Genomic DNA, 20993 nt, shown 5'->3' on the forward strand with positions numbered 1-20993 from the left:
CAGTATGCAGAGTTACCAATGCCTCCTTTTACACACAAAGGGATTTTCTACATTTCTGGCTCTCTAATCTTTGGATCTAAAAACCCTAGCTATGTTGGTGTCCGAATATCTTATAACAATGTCCTAGATTCACTCCACAGACCCATGGTTTAACTTATAGGGAAAACAAGGTATAAATGCTCAATGTAGTGTAAATTCCTCCATTCTTTCTCCTACAGAACCTTAGACGATCCTGTTCTTGTCTCATAAGTTATGTCTCACATATTTTGGTTACCTAAAGTTTTCTAACAGGAAAAGTTGTACAAAAATATTTTGGTATGGTTAATAATACTCTAGCTATTAATATTTTGTGTGTTTGTTTATGCGCATTTGTATGTGTATTGTAATTTTTTCAAAATCTGAATGTAATTTACTGAAACCTAAATTCAAAGTGCTATCTTTTGGACATTTCAAAGCATAGACACAAATATCCAGTTTATTTTGAAATGGAGTTATTTTTTGTTTCAAAGAGAACACTTTTGCTCAGAGAATTTAGTGCTATTTTGCCAAAAGATTTAAAAGGAGCATATGAGAATTGTCTATTTTCATGGCAATCAAATAAAATATAATATTGAATGTTTCACTAAGTCCTTTCTGTTTATCTGTGTAAATAAATATATGCAGATAAAAATTGTTCCTCCAACATGTGCAGCTGCTACAGAGTCACAGTGATGATGGGAGACCGGTATATACTGTTCATTTTTTTTTATTTATTATTGTTATTAATGCTCAAAAATCAAGAATAGTACACAGAATAATACAGCTGTCAACATAAAAGTGGTAGACAATTATAACAACAAAAAAACAAAGCAGAAACAAACAACAACAACAAAAAAGAACAGAAAAAAATAATAAAAATGGCTTTACAAACTAAAATAATTAAATTGAGAATTACATGTCATTAAAGATTCACAGAAAGATAAAGTTTTTAAGGCTTTTTTCTAGAAACCTTTATCTACTTATCTAAATGAATGAATAATAAAAAAAAGCTTAAATTAGATCGAAGCTAAAATTAAATTATGTTACCGAAAACAGTTTCTGTGATCCAAAGAGCACTAATCATTTTGGTGGCGCTTTAACTCCGAACAGAAAATCTCATGAATATTCATCTACGCTCCGCCCAGTGTTACAGAAATCTCAGACACCAAATATTCCAGAACAGCGGACTAGGACACCGCGTGGTCTGCTTTGTGGCACTAGAAACCATTGAGCTGTGTTTAAATATAAAAACGTTTTCACCCTAAAAGCTTTGTCGTTTAAAAATATAAAAGGATTATTACGACGTAAGCATGTAATTATAAATCAGGCCACACATTCCTTCTTAATAATGAACTCATGTTGATTGACCAATAAATCCACAGCGCTGTGAAAAGTAACAGCTTCCACGTGACAATGCTGGCTCTATGATGTTTCAGGGGAGGGTTGGGTAACATTTTAAACGTGTATAAAGTAAATAATTATATTGTATAGCAGTTGGATTAATATCAAACAATGACGTGTTAAAATATTAATAGTATTATTTAGACACATGGTACTTAGACCGACCAATCACAGACAATGTCCGGGCTGCTAAGCCTCTCCCATTTTAACTTGTGGTCGGGTCGCGCAGATCTGTCATTAACCGGATACGGCGTAGAGGTCGGATTGTAAACCGCTGCAACTAACGTTGGATTTTTTGGGGTTAATTTTTTCTTCGTATGTCTAGATATAACCTCATACGTTGCTATAAGTCTATTTGTATTAAATTGGGCGTTTTGTTGCTATAATGACAGAAATGGAGGGGATGGTTTAATAACCCACAGCACGGTTCATTCTCAGTAAATTAGCTCCAGTTTCTCCCGGTCTTACCGGGTGGGTTCAACTTAGGCAGTTTGTCGCTAGACATGGCAGGCGGGTTGAAAGCGGGATTCATGCGGCTCATGGACTATTTGCAGGATCCTCAGCACGTCGCGCGCTTCCAGCGGCTTTGTGGGGTACGCGAGACCGAACCTCGTGACAGACTTCGTAACGGGGCACCAAGCGCTCGCCACGGGGATGTTCAGAACGGAGGCGGGGATGCCACCCGCCGTAGACCAGAGAGCGGCAGAGGGAACGGCGCTGCAGGAGAAAACGGGCAGGTCCTGGATAAAGACGGGATCGAGGCTCAGGGATCCGCGGTAAAGCCGTTGCGCAGAAACTCTCTCACCGGAGACCTCGGGCAGGAGTTCATCATCGACAATAAGTTTCTTTTCTACCTGTTCACGCTTGGCACTGAGCTAGGGAACGAGCTGTTCTATATCTCGTTCTTCCCGTTCTTCATGTGGAACGTAGACGCGTATGTGAGCCGCCGGCTGGTCGTGGTCTGGGTGTTGGTCATGTATCTCGGCCAGTGCACGAAAGATGTGATCCGGTGGCCGAGACCTGCCTCGCCTCCGGTGGTCAAGGTGGAGATGTTCTACAACTCGGAGTACAGTATGCCCTCCACGCATGCCATGTCCGGTACCGCCATACCCTTGTCCCTGTTCCTGCTGACCTACCGTCGATGGGAGGTAAAAAATCACACCATTCAGTGCATGTATGATATTTAGATGAGTGTTGCGTGACTTTGCACAAAGCAAAAGTGTCCCCAGATATATAGCTAGTAATGTTTTTTTTTCTTTGTGTGTCTAGATGAGTTTCAGTTCCTTGCCTCCAGCAACCTGTCACTCACGTGAAAATAGCAATTATCAAACAACCAATCCCCCCCCCCCCCACACACACACCCCAACTTTTTCCACTCGCGGGGCCGTTTCACGCAGAAATATGTTACGTTAGGGAAGAAAAGTTTTACATCATGTTGACTTTAATCCTTTTTTTGTAGAATAACTACTGTTTTAATAATAAGATGATCATGCTGCATGAAATTAGATTCCTTCCTATTAGAATGAAAGCCCATTTCCACATCATAGTAAAAAAAGCAATTATTTGAAAAAAATAAAAAAAAGTAAAAAAAACTTTCTTAAGCAAAAACATGCTTCAATATACAGACACCTACAGGGATTTTTACATTTCAATTAAGGCATTTTTGGGAGTATTTATTGCTCTTTTTATTAGTAAGCAGCACCATCCTCACAAGTTTAAGAGGTTTCTGTGAGGACATTTTCAGATGGATAGTTAAACTAGTATGCAAAGGCACCTATTTAGGTGGATTTTCAAGATCTGGCTGTGCAATCATTTCATCTGTTAAAATCCTTTGCTGTGTGGGTGTTAAAATATCTCAAAACAATGTTCTACATTATGTGCACTTACTGAGTCCATTCATTAAATTCATTTTTTTTTTTTTTTTGTGCACAATCCAGCATAATCATCTTTATCCCCATTTAAAGGCCACCTTTAAACCTGTGCTAAGATATGTATTCATACTTGTATATTAGTCAGCATTACCAACCTTAGATTATGAAGCTAACCCTACATTGGAGGCTGGAAGGCATAAAGTGTAAGTTTCCTTCACAGGGTAATGGATGAACATTGTGAAACATGAAGAACAAGATAACCCAGGGTGTACAAAAAGGTGTTACAAACATAACATTCTTTTATGTCTTGCAGGATGATTTATTATCACTGGTAATTTTAGTAAATATATTAAAGAGTATTATAACTATATTTGCAGGTTATCATGACCTGATAACACCTACAGTAGATAACAAAGTAATATAATATGTGCCATTTGTTCTTCATTGCTATTTACCTTGTGGTTAGAAATGTTTACAATGTCAAATCAGGAGGTCAATGTCATTTAGGTAATATTGTGATATAACCACTTATCCTATTGTTATTGCTCAGGCCCTTTAACTATGAAATGAGACTGTTCTTGAGAAATGTTGCCAACCATTACAGAATGACCTTTAGAATACACACACAACATTGAGGGGTTTGACCCTAGAAAATGCTCACACGTGTTTAACCTTTGTGCTTATAATATCTATCTCACAGCTAGATAGAACATGGCTACATTCTCTTGAAGTCACAGTATGACATAATGCTATAAATTACTGAGTAAATTGTGAATTTTCATTTTTGGACAGATGTATTCTCTGGTTATGTGTACAGAGGCTTTCAGGGGACTCCAGTGTTTGCTGTGGGTTTTAGAGACTAGTGGCTTTGAATGTACGAGGCAGTGTTGTTTAGTTTAGTCTTATCTTAAAGTGCTGAGGTTGATTTTGGCGCACTCATACGTGTCATTGCTATCAGTCATCAGCCAATGGCTTCTGCTGGCTCACTTGATAAGCACGCTTTCTTCTTATCTCTTTCACTTTAGCCATGCTTTGTGTGTAGTCTGTTTTTTTTAATTACATATCTTTTATCTTGTTTTTTTCTTATCCTCCTCTTTGGATTTCTTTTTTAATTTTCTTTTTCTTTTTGGAAAAAGTTTTCTGTCTCTTCAGGTGCCATTTTTATAAGATGCACACATTAGACATATCCAGTCCATTATATATTAATTATAATTTTATCAGTGATTATATTGGGAATACATTGAAACCAGTGGCCGATGCTGGAAATTTGAATGTTTCATTCTTTCTATTTCTATTTAACACTGATTTATTACTATAAAATGCTTCTGCCAAATGTAAATGAGAGGCAAAAAATGACTGTTGAGTCATAAGTCTGTGATGTCTGAGATAAGAATTTCAAGAATATTTTTAGCCATTGGTCCCTTAATATGGTTCACTCAGTTTTTTGGGTAAGTGTTTGTGTTTATTTGAATTTGTGCGAAGATGCTTCAGCAGTATTAAGCAACACACAAACATGCTATGCACATAAAATAAACTTCCTCAGTCTCTTGCTGGCTAGCACTCCTACTGTTGTCTTGGAGATTACAGCCACATTAATAATGCAGTATACTTTGTTTACACATACAGTCTTAGCATCAGAGGTCTAGCTTTCTATCTCACACACACCAGCATACACAGCTGGAGAAAGCTCTCACACACAAATATAGTCTATAATCAGAGGCAGATGCTCAGCATATGAGGTTAGCTAAGGCTCAGAGTCAAATGAAAGGGAGAAAAAGATCTCTGTGAGTTGGTTCAGCGTGTGTTCCAGTGTCTGTGTCATGTGGTCTCAGGACATGAGGTGCGGTCTGGATAACCAAACACGCTCTAACTCTATGTTTGAATCCTTGGTTTTTTAATGGTCATGTTTCTTATGTTCATCTAAATCCCTTGACTCTGTGTTTACCCTGCAGTTACACTGTGTGCTACATCAAGTTAATTTGTTCTGTTCGTCTAGAAAGACATACATAATTCTCCTTCATAGTTTTATAGTTCATTTGGTTTACTCTTAAATGTAAACTCAACGTTTAAGTCATTTATTTTATGCATTGGAAGTGAAATGCTTTTTTTCATGTGATTTTGAATTTATCTTCTATTTATCATGTCTTCTGATCCTTTGCCACAATTCATTGCAGTAGGCAGAAGCCATGGCATTAGCTCAACCAATGACATGAGTTTGAGGCCGAGCTTTTCTGTTTGTTGACCAATAATAGTCATCATTTTTGCAATTCCAGTTGGTGATGGTAGTGGCACCGAAATTACATGTTATACATTTTAGTTGATCAAAACTTTTTCTTTTTATTGTGTTACCACTCCTGCCAAAGGAGATATTTTCCACATAACAGACACATTTAACTGTTTGTATAAGTTCTCACTTTCTCTTTCATTCAGGTGATGTCTTTTGCTTAGGCAAAGCAGAACTTGGAGGTTAAATGTTTTGAAAAAAAAAAAGTTTTTTTCGAGTTTCACTGAGCTGAAGGGAACAGTCCTGTTCCCTTTTATTCTTCTGCAATGAATGGAAATCCCTGAGTTTAAGCAGCATTTTATTTGCTGTGTCATTTTCATGGCAGCTGGAGCCATTTATTGTAAATCCACCACTGTACATGTTTAAACATGAACGTCAATGCATACAAATCTCTGCTGGAGTGTTTAAACTCCGCAGTAATCTGTCTGAGAAGGATGTGAGCTGCCAAAAGAGCAGATAAGCAGCTTGATTCCAATGAACGATAGGAATGTGTTGCTTTTTAACCTTCATGCAAGTTTCAGCAATTTGATACAAATTAATGTTGTACTGTAAATAATTATGCAATGTCAAATTATATTTGCTAAAATACAGAGAGTGTTTATGATTATATTATAATTTTGTTCATTAGTATAATCGTGGCAGATCTTTTTGAAGTTTCATGCTATGGTTCTCTCTTTATCCGCCTGACCACCTTTTGCTTTTGTGGGACAGTAATTGTAGATAAATGGTTGTTTTATGCTGTGCTGAGGGATAGACTTCAGTGTTTGTTGGTTGAACGGCCATTGTACCTCGAGGGGGGTCCATCTATGGACAAATGTATTATGCAAGTGGCAGTGATGCGAATGGTATCGCTCAAAGATACTACCATGGACACTTGAGACATATAGATACACACCCAGAACAGATACCCTTCAGCTTCATGAAAGCAGGTTACCATTAGCTGTGGTGTCATGGTGACACTCTGGCAACAGCCAAACATGAGGATTGTGTGTGTGTGTGTGTGTGTGTTTTGTGTTTGTCTGCACATGTCTGCATGTGTGCGTGCTTGCTTGTTTTTTTTTTTCTTCAGAAAACCATCGGTGCATAAGCTGATACTCTGCTTGAATGTCCAGTTAATACAGCCAATTTAATAGCTTTCAGCTGGTGTCTTTGTTAGATCTGAGGACCTTAGTGATGCAGGTGAAATTTACAACCTCACCCCAGGATGTTGTTCCCTCTGATATCATTAAAGGTTCTTTTGATATATTTGTTTAAAGCGTCCAAATAATTATCAATTTCTGTTTAGTCTCGAGCACTGTTCCTGCGTTTTTAAAGCATGCAGTTGTCCATCCACTGTTTAGAAAGCGCAATGCTGATTTACAATGTTTGAATAATTATCGTCCTATCTCAAAATTGCCTTTCCTTTCAAAAGTTATGGAGAAAGTTGTCCTATCGCAGTTACTTCCGTTTTTAAATTCAACTCTGGTATTTCAACCTTTTCAATCAGGTTTTGCAACTTATCATTGGACTGAAACGGCTTCGCTAAAAGTGATGAATGATTTGCTACTTGCTGTGGACTGTGGTTAAAATGTTTTGATTTTATTGGATTTGAGTGCTGCTTTTGACACAGTTTATCACAACATCCTTTTATCACACCTTGACCACTGGGAACTGGTATCAACGATACAGCATTATTGTGGTTTAAATCATATTTTAAATCCAGGACAATTTTAGTGGCTATCGGCCAGTTTTCTTTATCATCAGTTTCTCTCCATTGTGGGGTTCCTCAAGGGTCCATTCTGGGTCCATTACTTTTAATCTGTACATGCTTCCACTTGGTAATATGATTAGGAAATATAAAATCTCTTTTCATTTCTACGCTGATGATTCTCAGTTATACGTTCCATTAAAATCTAGACATTGTTTGCAGCATATTTGGACTGTCTGAAGGACATTAAAATATTGATGGAAAATAACTTCCTCCAGCTAAATAATGAAAAAACTCAGATGATCATTTTTGTACCTCTAAAACCAGAAACTCAATAGTTAATAATTTAGGCTCACTCCATATGTTAAGTCACATGCAAAAAATGTAGGTGTTATTTTTGACTCTGAGCCTTGCCTTGAAAAGTTAATTATTCAGTTGTTAAAAGCAGTTATTATTAATTGAGAATAATTTCTAGACTTAGATCCACACTTTACTTTCAAGACTTCAAAAAAGTTATTCATGCATTTATCACATCACGACTGGACTACTGTAATTCCTTATACCTAGGTCTTCCCCAATCTTCACTGGCTCATTTGCAGGTGGTCTTGAATACAGCGGCCAGATTATTAAATGGTGCAAAAAACTTGATCATATCACTCCAATTTTAGCGTCGCTCCACTGGCTTCCTGTCTCCTTTAGAGTTTAATTCAAAATTTTGTTGATTGTTTTTGAAACACTTAAAGGACAAGCCCTATCATACATTTCTGATCTTATCTCATTTCTGCTCCTAAATCCCTCAAATCTGCTAATAACCTCTTTTATACGTTCCACGGTCACGGCTTATGTTTAAAGGTGGCAGAGCCTTTGCAGTAGCTGCTTCATGGTTATGGAACCAGTTGCCACCTGACCTGACATTAAGAGTGCTCCATCTATTTGGGTTTTTAAGTTTAAACTTAAAATGCCTTTTTATTCTATGGCCTATCCTGATTTTTTATTTCTGGATAAGTATTGTTATTTTGTATTTTATTATTTTATTTTATACTTTGCTATATTTTATGATTGTTTGTACAGCACTTTGGTCAGTGTAAGCTGAATTTAAATGTCCTCTATAAATAAAATTTACTTACTACAACTCATGGAAATGACAGAGTGTAAGACATAAGATTCCTCTTTTTTTTTGGCATCTGCTGCAGTCATGTGCATGCAAACAGATAAAAGCAAATCATTCCTGTGTAATACTTTGCTTGTAATTCATATACATTTATATACATTGATGGACTAGCCTGTTCCTTTTCTAATTCACCTGAATTTTTAAAGCAGTTTAAAAATCCTTTTTAGGTTCTGACTGTGCAGTTTGTGTTGTAGATAAAATGTGAACAATGTTAACCATTTAATTAATTTACACATAAATCAGATGAAATTATGAAGTTATGGAAACACACAGGTAACCAATGGTTAACCTCTATGGCAGGACTGATGAGTTTCATTGTGAAATTTAGCAAAAGTTATCTCATACCTGAAGCATATTCTAAACTGCTGGTTTGTTTCCACAGTATCCTATGCTGTTGGGTCTCTCTCTGGCCATCAGCTGGTGTGTCCTAGTGTGTTCGAGCCGCATATACATGGGCATGCATTCCATACTGGTAAGACAAATTAAAATAACTAAAACATTTTTTATTAAATAATAAATTGTTTAAAGATGTAATTTTTAGAGATAGACAGGGCTGTATGTTAACTTTTTTTTGCATATTGTACTAATGAATGAGTAGATTAATTAATGCACACCATGGCAATATAATTGCCATCGACTAGTACATTTTATTTATTTATTTTGCCAGACTGATATACTATATACACACACACACACACACACACATATATATATATATATATATATATATATATATATATATATATTAGAGCTGCAACTAACGACTATTTTTTCTGTCGACTAATCTAACGATTATTTTTTCGATTAGTCGACTAATCTAACGATTATTTTTATTACAATAAATAATTTTGAATAAATAATTTTACAATAAATAATCTTTTTTTTATTAGCTAATGAATCCTTTGGATAACTTTCCCAAAAAGATATAAGTACAACTTCTAATATAATATTTCAACCTTTATTCATTTTCAACTTATGTGGTTGAAGTTTTTACAGTATAAAATAAATAAGAGGCAAAGAAAATTATTTTACTATGGTAAATATGAGCTTATGATAGCATTTATAATTAAACCATAAATTTACAGTTGTCTGAGACGTCATGGAATGTTCTTTAGCATCACAAACCAAACCATAAAATGTAGTCAGGGTTCTGCTATGGTTTAGCATGGTATCCAGAGATCTGGAGCTGATTTGGGGTGGCTCGGTGGTTTGTGACTGTTGTCTCGCGGCGCGCTGTCTTTTAAGGGGTCGTTCACATATCACGTCTATTGCGCGCTCAAGTTCGTTATTTACAATGTAGGCGCGCGATAAACGCGCTCATTATGGAAGCGACGCAGTCGCAACACGCTGATTTTTTCCAGGCGCGTCCGCACCGCATCGAGTTAAAAACATCAATCAACTTTTCAGAATGCTGCAAGTGCAAGAATATCAGACCTGAACCAGGAAGTTGGTCACCAGATCACACGGTAACCAGTTAAACCGTAACACCGGAGAGCGCCAAAATGTTTTCCTCTGAGGTGCTCGCGCATCGCAGTTGTGCTACCGTGGTTCACCATATCGGTTTTACAAAGGGAACAAAGGGCCATTTTATTTGTCCTGTGTTTAAAGTATTCACATACTTTTGATAACAATGGTCTCTGTTTTTGTGATAGAATCCAACTTTCTCCATTCCCAGTATGCCATTACGCGAGATGTAAACATAGACAGTAAAAGAAATGGATACAGCGACCCCATTGGAACTCAATTGAGACAAGTGAAACCCATTTTTAGCGTTTTTTAGCACTTCCGTTTCTGATGCGCAGACTCAAACGAAGCTTGACGACGTCAGCAACCTGTCTGACAGATGTAAATGTTCTAGTAGCTGTGCGTGCAAACTGCCATCGTTAATCTTGCAGAGACGGCGAGCTTGAGCGGGGAGTTCTTTGGCGTGAGTGAGCAGGAGTAATATTCTGATTAATTATTTTGTATAGTATTTTAAAATGTAACACCAGTACGCCATATTAAGTTAATGGCCTGCGAGCTTCTCCTTCTGTCTGTACGGTAATGCGACAGAGAGACGAGTGGTTATGACGCAATCGTTAGCCTATTTTTTACAAAAACTGTTTATACGGGGCCATAATGTAACATAGAAGGTATTGGAGCCCTTTATACATTGACGTGTATCTTCAGAAATAAATAATGGACAAACAGAGTCTTTAAACGCCTCAGATGTAAAGTTATTCGCTGTCAAAGTGACGCCAAAATGAATGGGAATCAATGGGAATGCTAACGCAAGTGAAGTTCTGCTAAAAGATGGCAGCCCCCACCCGACTTCAACTTCCGGTCAAGTTCCTTGCCGCCTGGATGTAAACAAACAGTGTGACGCGTCGACGCATTTCACGCACGTATTTTTGTAGTCAACGTAATTGATGACGTCGACGCGTTGTTGCAGCACTAATATATATATATTTGGTTGAATCTGATACACGCACACACACATACATGTGTGTATAATTGATTCAACCAAATCGGCTTATCTTTGTAAAATGGCACAGCTTCTTAAATCTTTAGTCATTCAAGCATTACATTCAAGCATTATATTATAGTATACTACTATACTAACAATATACAACGCACTAGGATATTTTTCAAATAAATCAAGTGTAACGCTCATTTAACGTACAGAACACAGTGAAAATTACATGAATATGACAGTGGGCAAATGCATAAAGTGCAGCATAATTTGAAATCACGAGTTTCAAGTTTAAAGCGTTCAGTTCACACAGACCGAACGTCACACAGAGAACATGCGATCATGCTGAATAAAAATGCACACTTTAAGATCTCACAGCTGGATTAGACTGAGTTTGTAAGATTTGTGATATTAAATGTTCATTAGCCATTCAAAGGTTTGTTTAAATGATATAAGTTTGTACATTTGCTTAAAGCTGATGGCAAAAGTTTTCTAATGTTTCCCTTTCTATTACTAATAATATAAAAGCAATCGTTAATTGTTGTATACATTAATTTCTCTGTTTAACCGTTCTATCTGATTATTAGACAAACTTCTATACATATTAGACAGAACTGTTAATGACGACAGCAAACGAGGGAGAGTGTGATCTGTGTGCACTCAGGCGTTGCAGCTCTCAGTACTATCAAAATAAAAGTCTGGTGCACTGCCTCGAACACATCGGCCAAGCAGAAAAACTTATCAGCCGATGCCGATATTTGAAAAAAAAAATCAGACGATATATCGGCCTTGGTGATATATTGGTCGACCACTAATCAGCATCACATGGGTGACATACACATACTTGTTTTAAGGCAGTCACTCAAGGAAAAAAAAAATCTCTGGTGTTTCTTTACTGGGTCAAATAATTGCCAGCAGTAGTGTTTATTTGGGTGTGGATGCAGGTCAATTTAATGTACAGCCAGTAGTTATCATAGAATAACCCTCCGACAAGGTGATCAGGACCCTGACTCGAAGCGGAGGGGTCTTGTGTCACCCTGAATGGGGTCATTCTGCAATAACAACCGGCTGGAGTTACATTATCACACTTATTACAAGGTTACTTGCCACATAAGTAAATAATTAGACACAAAATATTGATTTGAGTTTAAATATTTGAATGCAAAGCTAATGTGAAGACGGCAGTTGTGAGCAAGGTGGCAAGTTCAAACTTCAAGGACATTTAAGAAATACAGTGCATTCACACCACTTATTACACAACATTTCACCATATAAATAATTAAGGAGGTAAAAGATATTGATTTAAGACATTTTTTTTTGTTAGTTATCTTATAATCCATTACAAATGGAAAAAACAATCGTCTCAAAATGGAAGCAGTTGAGATGAGAGAGCAAGTCCGTAATTAAATAATTGTACACACATATTGAATTGAGTTTTAATATTTTATTAGCTAACCAAACTCAAAGCTTCCACGAAGAAAAACTGTTCCTAGCAAGAGTATAGTGCTGACTTCAGTTACCCGGATGAGCTTGTTATCAGCTTTTACCGGTTGTTATCGAGGGATAAGAATCAGAATCAAGTATTCCACAGAGCCATGTAATCAGTCTTTACAAAACATTTAGCCTTTTTAAAGGAAAATCACGCATGGCTTGAATAATTAGTGTGTTTGTGTGACCTGAGGCTACTCTAATAGACTGTGAGCAGCCTGGTTTAACTACATCCATCTGTTTGGGTCTCATGTTGCCCGATGCTGCCTCAAAATCCACATTCATTATTAGCATGTATCATGCACTTGTACAAATCTTGTTACAGTAACAAACAGTGTCATTTTGCCACATGATTTCAACTGTTGCCGAGGTGTCTGGATGACACGTTTTTTTCCCTCATTCCTGAAAATGTGATGTTTCATCGGAGCGTTCTGTTCTATGTCTGCTCTAAGCAGTAATATCACCCTCAGAGTGACCTCATCCATCTGGGGAGATGAGTGGCTGTTGCCCTAGAGATTGTTCCCTTGGCAACTGTGGGATTGCCTTAACACTCATATTCACAAGACAAAAAGGGATGGTGAAACCAACCAGAAGACACAGTCTACACAGTCTATATATAATAATTTGAGATATATATATATATATATATATATATATATATATATATATATATATATATATATATATATATATATATATATATATATATATATATGAAGAGTTTGGTTCCAAAACACTACAAAAAAAAAAAAAAAAGGAATTCTGTTAAACTCAGTATTGTATCTGGTCAGAGTTATTTGGTAATGTTTTCTCCCTTTTTTTTTCAAACCGTGACAAACGCCAGTCTCCTTTATTTTACAGAATGTGATATAACCGCTCGACCAATCACAGCGTACCATTCCACACACTCTACACAGTAATGGCGGCGCTTTAATACACCTAGTTAATACATCCTAGTTTTCCTCATCGACTTTGTACTTTGTGATCAACAAATTTTGGTTCCAAACATTTTGGTTGGTGTGTACAGGTATTTATTAGTGGTGCTTGCCGGAGGCAAAGCATCACTATTATTATCTCACATACTTATTATTCTTCTTCTTACTTCTTCCGTACAAAACTTCGGCGCGTAACTCGTCCCGCAGTTTTTGTCACAGACCAACGAAACAGGCGTCAAATCGTGCGGCCTATTGAGGAGAGGTGTGCTATGACTTTTATAAGCGATCGGGCGTACGATGTTCGTACAGCGGGCGAAAAAATGGCCGAAAAACGTCCCATAGGAAATGCATTACTGAAAACTTTGACGGATTATAGCACAGAGAGGGAATTTCGTAGAAAAACGTAAATCACCACATTCGGAGAGGCTATCAGGCTGTGCGAGAACATACCTCACAGAGGGGTAAAAGTTGTACCCCTGGGGTGCTAGAGACCCCCAAATTTGCCCCATAGACATATTATGGTGAGGGATCGCCCATGAAACACTGTGTTTTTCCTACTATGGGAAATTACATAGGGATATTGTATTGAACATAACTCGGCATCACAGTGTCATAGAGACAAGGGGGTGGGCTCATTTGAATCAAGCAACCAATCAGACTCTCAGGATCATTATGAAGCTATCAAGCCACGCCCTAGCAACCATATAGAGCACCATAGCAACAAGCCCCATAGACTTCCATTGAAAAAGATCAAATGAATAACTTTGGATAGAAGTGTCATAGAAATATGAGGGTGGGCTCCTTTGACTCGAGCAGCAAACGGCCAATCACGTATCACCTTCAAGACTTCCTAGCCACGCCCTAGCAACCATTAAGAGCTACCTAGCAACCTAAATCCAAAGATAGATATCTTAACATCTGAAAGACATAGAAGCATGGGGGTTGGTTTATATTGTCAAGCAGACTTTGTAGTATCATCATTGGCAGCTGCCAAGCCATTCCATAGCAACCAAACGGATTACCCTAGCAACCGTTTTGCACGACCTATATCTCTGCATCAGAACATCGTACAGACATGGCGGTTGGATTTTTTGACTCGTGCTAGCAAACTGGACTTCCAACATGCTAGTCATGCTAGCAGTGATTAGCTACATGCTAATAGTGATTAGCTAAGTGCTCAAATGGGCTAAGAACTCTATAATAACTACATAGTGACCATCTGTGACAACTACCAACCACCTAGTAACATCATAGCAACCACCCAGGAGACCATAGCAACTGCCTAGCAACCAGCCAAAACACCCTAACAACCGCCTAGCAACAGCTTAGCAACCACCCCAAGTACCGTAGCAACTGCCTAGCAACCACCCAGGTTACCATAGCAACCGCCCTAGCAACCACCCCGGGTACCCTAGCAACCACATAGCAACACCCTAGCAACCACCCCGATTACCCTAGCAACCACCCTGGGTACCCTAGCAACGGCCCTAGCAACCATCATGGGGACCCTAGCAACCGCCCTAGCAACCACCCCGGGTACCCTAGCAACCACATAGCAACACCCTAGCAACCACCCCGATTTCCCTAGCAACCACTCTGGGTACCCTAGCAACGGCCCTAGCAACCATCATGGGGACCCTAGCAACCACCCCGGGTACCCTAGCAACCACATAGCAACACCTTAGCAACCGCCCCAATTACCCTAGCAACCACCCTGGGTACCTTAGCAACGGCCCTAGCAACCATCATGGGGACCCTAGCAACCGCCCTAGCAACCACCCCGGGTACCCTAGCAACCACATAGCAACAACCTAGCAACCTACCCGATTACCCTAGCAACCACCCTGTGTACCTTAGCAACGGCCCTAGCAACCATTACGGGGACCCTAGCAACCGCCCTAGCAACCATCATGGGGACCCTAGCAACCACCCCGGGTACCATAGCAACCACATAGCAACACCCTAGCAACCACCTCGATTACCCTAGCAACCACCCTGAGTACCCTAGCAACAGCCCTAGCAACCATCATGGGGACCCTAGCAACCATTACGGGGACCCTAGCAACCACCCAGATTACCCTAGCAACCACCCTTGGTACCTTAGCAACCATCATGTGGACCCTAGCAACCACCCAGGGTACCCTAGTAACCACCATAGCAACCTCATTGCATCAGCCTAGCAACAGAGGGGCGAGTTTTGCCACTGCAAGCACCACTCACATTTTCTTCAGGAAATGTACTTTCTAGTTTCTCCTGTTGTTCCTCTTTTTTTCTTCGTACATGCCGTTCTTGTTTTTGTAGCAATGTTTTCAGAATGACATTTGTTTATTAGGTCAAACTTCCTCTACAGATTTACATGTCAAATGAGATGATATTCAAATATGTACGTTCTCTACACCAGCCTCTTTCAAATGTATTTAACCTTTTGTTTTTTAATGACGTCTTTGGGTTTCACAGGCGTTTTGATTTTATTCCTGTGGTTTGTTGTTGATGTATCTGTTTTTTATGTATGCTCTCCAGGACATTATTGCTGGTTTTCTGTTCAGTTTGCTGATCCTGCTGGTCTTCAGTCCTGCTCTGGAAATCATCGACACCTTTAACCGCACGCATCCCTATGCGCCGCTCCTCATCATCTCCCTTCACGTAGGACTAGGCCTCTTCTCCTTCACCTTGGACACCTGGAGCACCTCACGTGGCGACACTGCCCAAATCCTGGGCTCTGGGGCAGGTATCGCCTTGGCATCCCACATCAACTACCACCTGGGCCTTTTGCCAGACCCACCTGCATCAGTGTTGCCTCTTCAGCCCCCATCTGTCACCCTCAGCTTGATCGGACTCTGTCTACTCCGCTTTCTCCTCGGTGTCATCATTCTCTTGGCTACCAGAGCCGTAATGAAGGCTCTCACCATCCCGCTCGTCTGCTGGCTCTTTGGGATTCCCAGCAACGACGTTCGGAAAGCCAGGCAGCACATGGAGGTAGAGCTGCCATATCGTTATATCGTCTATGGAACAGTGGGGATAAATGCGCTTTTCCTTGTGCCTTTCCTTTTTGCATATGTGGGCCTATTGTGATTAGATGCAAGAAACACCAATTCTTACGACCAATAAGAGCCCAACTGGACTGCAGAGGCAACTCCCTTTGAATCAGTGACTGGATGGAACTAATGCCAATCGTGTAACACTGTGCTGCATCTTCCAGAAGACTCGTTTTCCATCATTTACACTGTAGTTTTATCACATGTTCTATTCAAAACACCTGTTTGGTGTTGATCCAGAGAATATTGCTTTTTTCTATGCAGTTTGCATTGCATGTATAGTACAGTAGCATATCACATTCTATTCTTATCGAAAATTTAAAACTTTTGTATACTACAGTGCTTGTTATATTTTTCGCAAGCAATACAGCATTTTTGCTAATTATCAAAGTTTAGAGGAATTTTGACCAATCTTTTGACAAGTTTTGTTCATGCCACAGTAGGATGACTCAAACTCTTGCATCAAGAGTTGACTGAAACTTCTCTTTTTTTTAAGGTGCAAAATCTCTGTGGAGCTGATGCCAGCAGTTATGTTTCTTATGTTTGTGAGATTTGAATCTGAAATCTCAAATGTTAATAGAAAAGGCCAGCATTGGGAGCCGCATTGATCTTTGTAGTCATTTTGTTGTAGTTTATTGAGATGTATAATTTCAGATCTAAAGCAAGAAAGAATATTTCTCCAAAGACCTTTGTAATGATAGAAGCTTTAAACGAATAGTTCATGCAAAATTAGAATTCTGTCATCAATTTAGCCTCACGTTCAATAATTGACATTCATTCTTCTGTGGAGCACAAGAAAATATTTTGAGAAAAGTCTATTTGTGCATATAATGGAAGTCTATGGACTCTAAATTGGTTCCCAACGTTCCATCTTGTTGTCCACGGAGAAAGTAAGTTGCACAGGTTTGGAATGAGATAAGGGTGAGTAAATGATGACAGAATTTTCTTTTCTTTTTTCACTGTCCATTGAACTGACCACTCCATTAAAACGTCTTGTTGATGCACTCATGAATTACATATTGTTTATTACTGGATTTTTTGTTTTTATATTAAATACATGTCAGGGAGTCTGGCTCGTAATCAGAATTTTATTAGATGTTAAATCTCAGTCTGCTTATATTCCCTGTAAGTTGCTGTGTGTGTGTGTGTGTGTGTAAATATGTGCAGAAAAGCAGCACTTGACCAATAAATGCATTTAGCAGTGTGTTTTCAGTCAGGTTGAAACACTCGTAAATGTCAGGTTTGTCACTCAGCCTATGAATAAATGATAATCATAAAATGATAGTTAAGGTTGTGTTTGGTTATAGTTAAGATGAATTTGTGGTACTGATTTAAATGCACTTCCCAGATTGCACTGCTCTGCTGCCTACTGTTGTGCATGTCGCTGGTTTATTGCATGACACTGCTGTGTGCGTGTTAATACTCTTCCTGTGGCCTTGTGTGTCTTTGTTCACACTTATGTTCCTTTTTTGCTGAAAGAGGTGGTTTCCTAACTCCTCACTTCTGTAAACAGGATTGTTTAGGAATCTCTGAATGATGAGACAGCCAGTTACTCTTCTCAGCTGAATTCAGTGCTGACCTTGGACCCTAAAACAATGCAGATCTTTGTCATTTTAAGGTCAGAGGTTATAAGGAAGAGGCAACGTTGCTTTCTGGACCAATTGGGCCTGTTCTTTACCACATGGTTCCATAATATGTATGTGTTTATGAATGGCAGTAGGTAGATTGTAGCATTTTTCTCAGGCTTGTGTTCTAGTAATGTCATGTGTTGTTTATGACCAAATATGAGTGCTTTCAGTGTTTTTAAATCTATAATGTAGGTTAGTTTTTCTCTTTTCGCTCCTAAACTGAATCTGCAGATTTTCAAAAGATTGGATTGCATATCATTCAAAAAGCTCAAGACATGCTGTAGCCCTTTCTTGTTTATTTTATGTTTTATAACAATATTTTAAAATCATTTGATAACATTGCCAATCAAAAGATAGTACTCCCAGGTCATTTTACCTCATATTCCCATGTCTAAATGAAAACTATTTCCCTATAATCAGCACCAAATGAAGAAAAAGGCAGCAGAATCTGTGTGGTCCTGCTCATGACCTAGATCAATCTCATGACAAAACTGGTCCAGTGGTGGAGTTTTCATTTGAAAGTGCTTTATTTCCTTTGATTTGGTTTTCTGTGGTTTACTAGAAATTACACAGCTTATTCTGAATAAGCAGATCCGATTTGGATACCACACAGTGCCTTTTATATAAATCTCTGTGATATTTGATAAGCACAGACAATTATTCCCATCTGTTTCTTTTCCATTCTTCTTTCATACAAAAAGAGCATTTGACAAAATTTAAACCTAAGTGGAACATTCTGAATCAGAATGACTGATTGCTGCTCAAACCATTCTAATTCATGCTATGTTGTGTTTTTAAATCTACTTTAAAAAAATAAAAATGTTGCAAATAACTGAAATTATGCAAGTTTAAATTGGAGTATTAAATTACTAAAACTTAAATAGAAATTAAAACTTTATATAAAAAAAAAACTACATGACAAAACTAAAAAAAAAGCTAATTCAGAATACTTTTCAATACTGTAATGACATTAAAAAAAAAAATACAAAAATAAGACCGGGTTTATCTGTGATTAGCGCTACAGTGTTTTTCAGAAAAAAGAAAAAAAGTTGCATGTTAAATGTCATTTATCCTCCACTGCTGTTCACTTTGCTGTCATAACCATGTCATGAATATATTACAGAAATTAACATTTGTATAATTTGAACAGACACCCTCCCATTGCTTTGGATGTTTATTTCAATGTTAAGCCACTGAGTTGGATTGTTTAAAATGTCTGTTTGGTTGTTTTGCTACGTATGGTGTTTTCATCATCATTTTTCAGTCTCTGTACCAAATGTGTCCCATGAAGCTTTGGATACTGTATGCGTGTTTATGTAAATTGATATTTTTGGAGTTTTGTTTCTTCTGTGTGATATTAATCTTGGTCTTTTTGATTTCCATTTTGATTATCTGTAAGTACAGATGACTTTGCCATCTCTACATGTTGTTGGAGGCATTGTTAAGAGCTCAATGTTGTTGTATTATAAAACCTGCAACTATTAAAAATAAAACAAAATTAATGTGTAACTTCTGAACTGAACATTCAGACAAAACCAAAGTCTGCTGACTTTCATCCAGTGCTTGACAATGGAAGAATCAAACTCCCAGATGAGAAAAAATGTAATGCACAAACCAAGTCGACACAGATAACCTCATGGTTAGTGCATTTGAGTCGTCGACAACTACGCTCACATTGACCCGAGTTCTATTCCCATCTCGAGGTCCTTCACTGTTCCTGCTTCCCTCTCTCCACCCAATACCTTCTCTCGAAATAAAAAAGGCAAAAAAGTGCATAAATATAACACAATACAAATGACCATGCTAGAATGTAGTTTTCTAAGGAGACCTGTTCCCTTATATTAATAAAATGGCTTATTAATAAAGCTTTCTTTAAATAGAAATTGTTATCTGATAATCTTTATTGTTTTCTACATCATTACGTTTTAATATGATGCTCAATAAAAGCAAAAAGGCTATTACTTTGGTCTGTTTTTGAGAAAAAAAAAAGAAAGAAAGAAAGAAATGGCATCATACAGAATCATATGACTGAGTTTGACAAACACACATTTGCTCAGTCAATGTTCCACAGGAAGCGTAAGTGTTACTGCTGAGATCAATGATTTCTCTGTAATGCCTGAAATATTGATCTACATGTTTGAGCAATCCTGAGCATGCTTAGCCGGAAAGTTTTGCCCTGGCAGTTCACAAAAAAAAAATATATATAGTCATATAAGATGTACTATATTAGAAAAATGAGCAAGAGCATATTTGTGTTCATTAAAAAAAAAAAAAATTACATATGGTTTTTTGTTTTGTATCATATTTGAGGCATCAGATTTTAAAATGATATAGTGATGTATTGAGAACATTTTCACTTCCACAAAAGCAGATGTTTTTATGTATGGCCAAAAAGTAAAGATAAAATTCTGAGCTTGTAATGCAAATCAATGAGATCCTTATAACTAATATCATGTATAATCAAGTGAACATGCTTCAGTCCAGTAAAATATCACTGATATTAAAAACGTTTTTCTTACTTTTACTTTTTTTTAAATAAATTCAAGATTTCACCGCAAAAAGACACGTGTAACATAACCTGAAAATATTAACTTTCAATCAGACAAATGAAGGCATGTAGTAAATTGTGAATGACAGGTTTTTCAGCACAATGTCGATCATGTCGATCATTTAGATGCCTTATCATTAGATAACGTATCACATATGATGCAGTAGGCTTTATAAGGTTACAGATAGGTTGTTTTGTTCTGCTTGCTGGCACAGGCCTGTGTGTGTATGCATACCTACTCAGCACACACTGTACTCTATACTACACACACCTCTTTGCTTCTCATCATGCACTCAGCCACAAATACACTCGGCAATAAGCTGGAGCAGCTTTACTAAGTTTTACATCTCATGTCAACTGAAATGTCAAGTCATTGCTATTTAATATAGTCCTGTTATTTAGAAAGTTCTGGGGACTTTAATGCAGTCCCTATCTCTACAGGCTAAACGTGAACAAAAGGACAGGATTTTTGGAA

General features: G+C 37.9%; 1 protein-coding gene across 1 annotated transcript; it reads left to right on the forward strand.

Annotated features, from left to right (window-relative positions):
• Nucleotides 1–1625: 1625 nt before the first annotated feature.
• On the forward strand, nucleotides 1626–19479 carry LOC128025999 (sphingosine-1-phosphate phosphatase 1-like). The gene is made up of 3 exons (XM_052612659.1): nucleotides 1626–2567; nucleotides 8815–8904; nucleotides 15828–19479. The coding sequence occupies exons 1-3, from the start codon at nucleotides 1923–1925 to the stop codon at nucleotides 16377–16379; spliced, it is 1287 nt and encodes a 428-aa protein (XP_052468619.1). The 5' UTR covers nucleotides 1626–1922; the 3' UTR covers nucleotides 16380–19479.
• Nucleotides 19480–20993: the final 1514 nt, after the last annotated feature.

The sequence above is a fragment of the Carassius gibelio genome, chromosome A13, assembly GCF_023724105.1.
Source record: "Carassius gibelio isolate Cgi1373 ecotype wild population from Czech Republic chromosome A13, carGib1.2-hapl.c, whole genome shotgun sequence".
In the NCBI taxonomy this organism is placed as follows: domain Eukaryota; kingdom Metazoa; phylum Chordata; class Actinopteri; order Cypriniformes; family Cyprinidae; genus Carassius; species Carassius gibelio.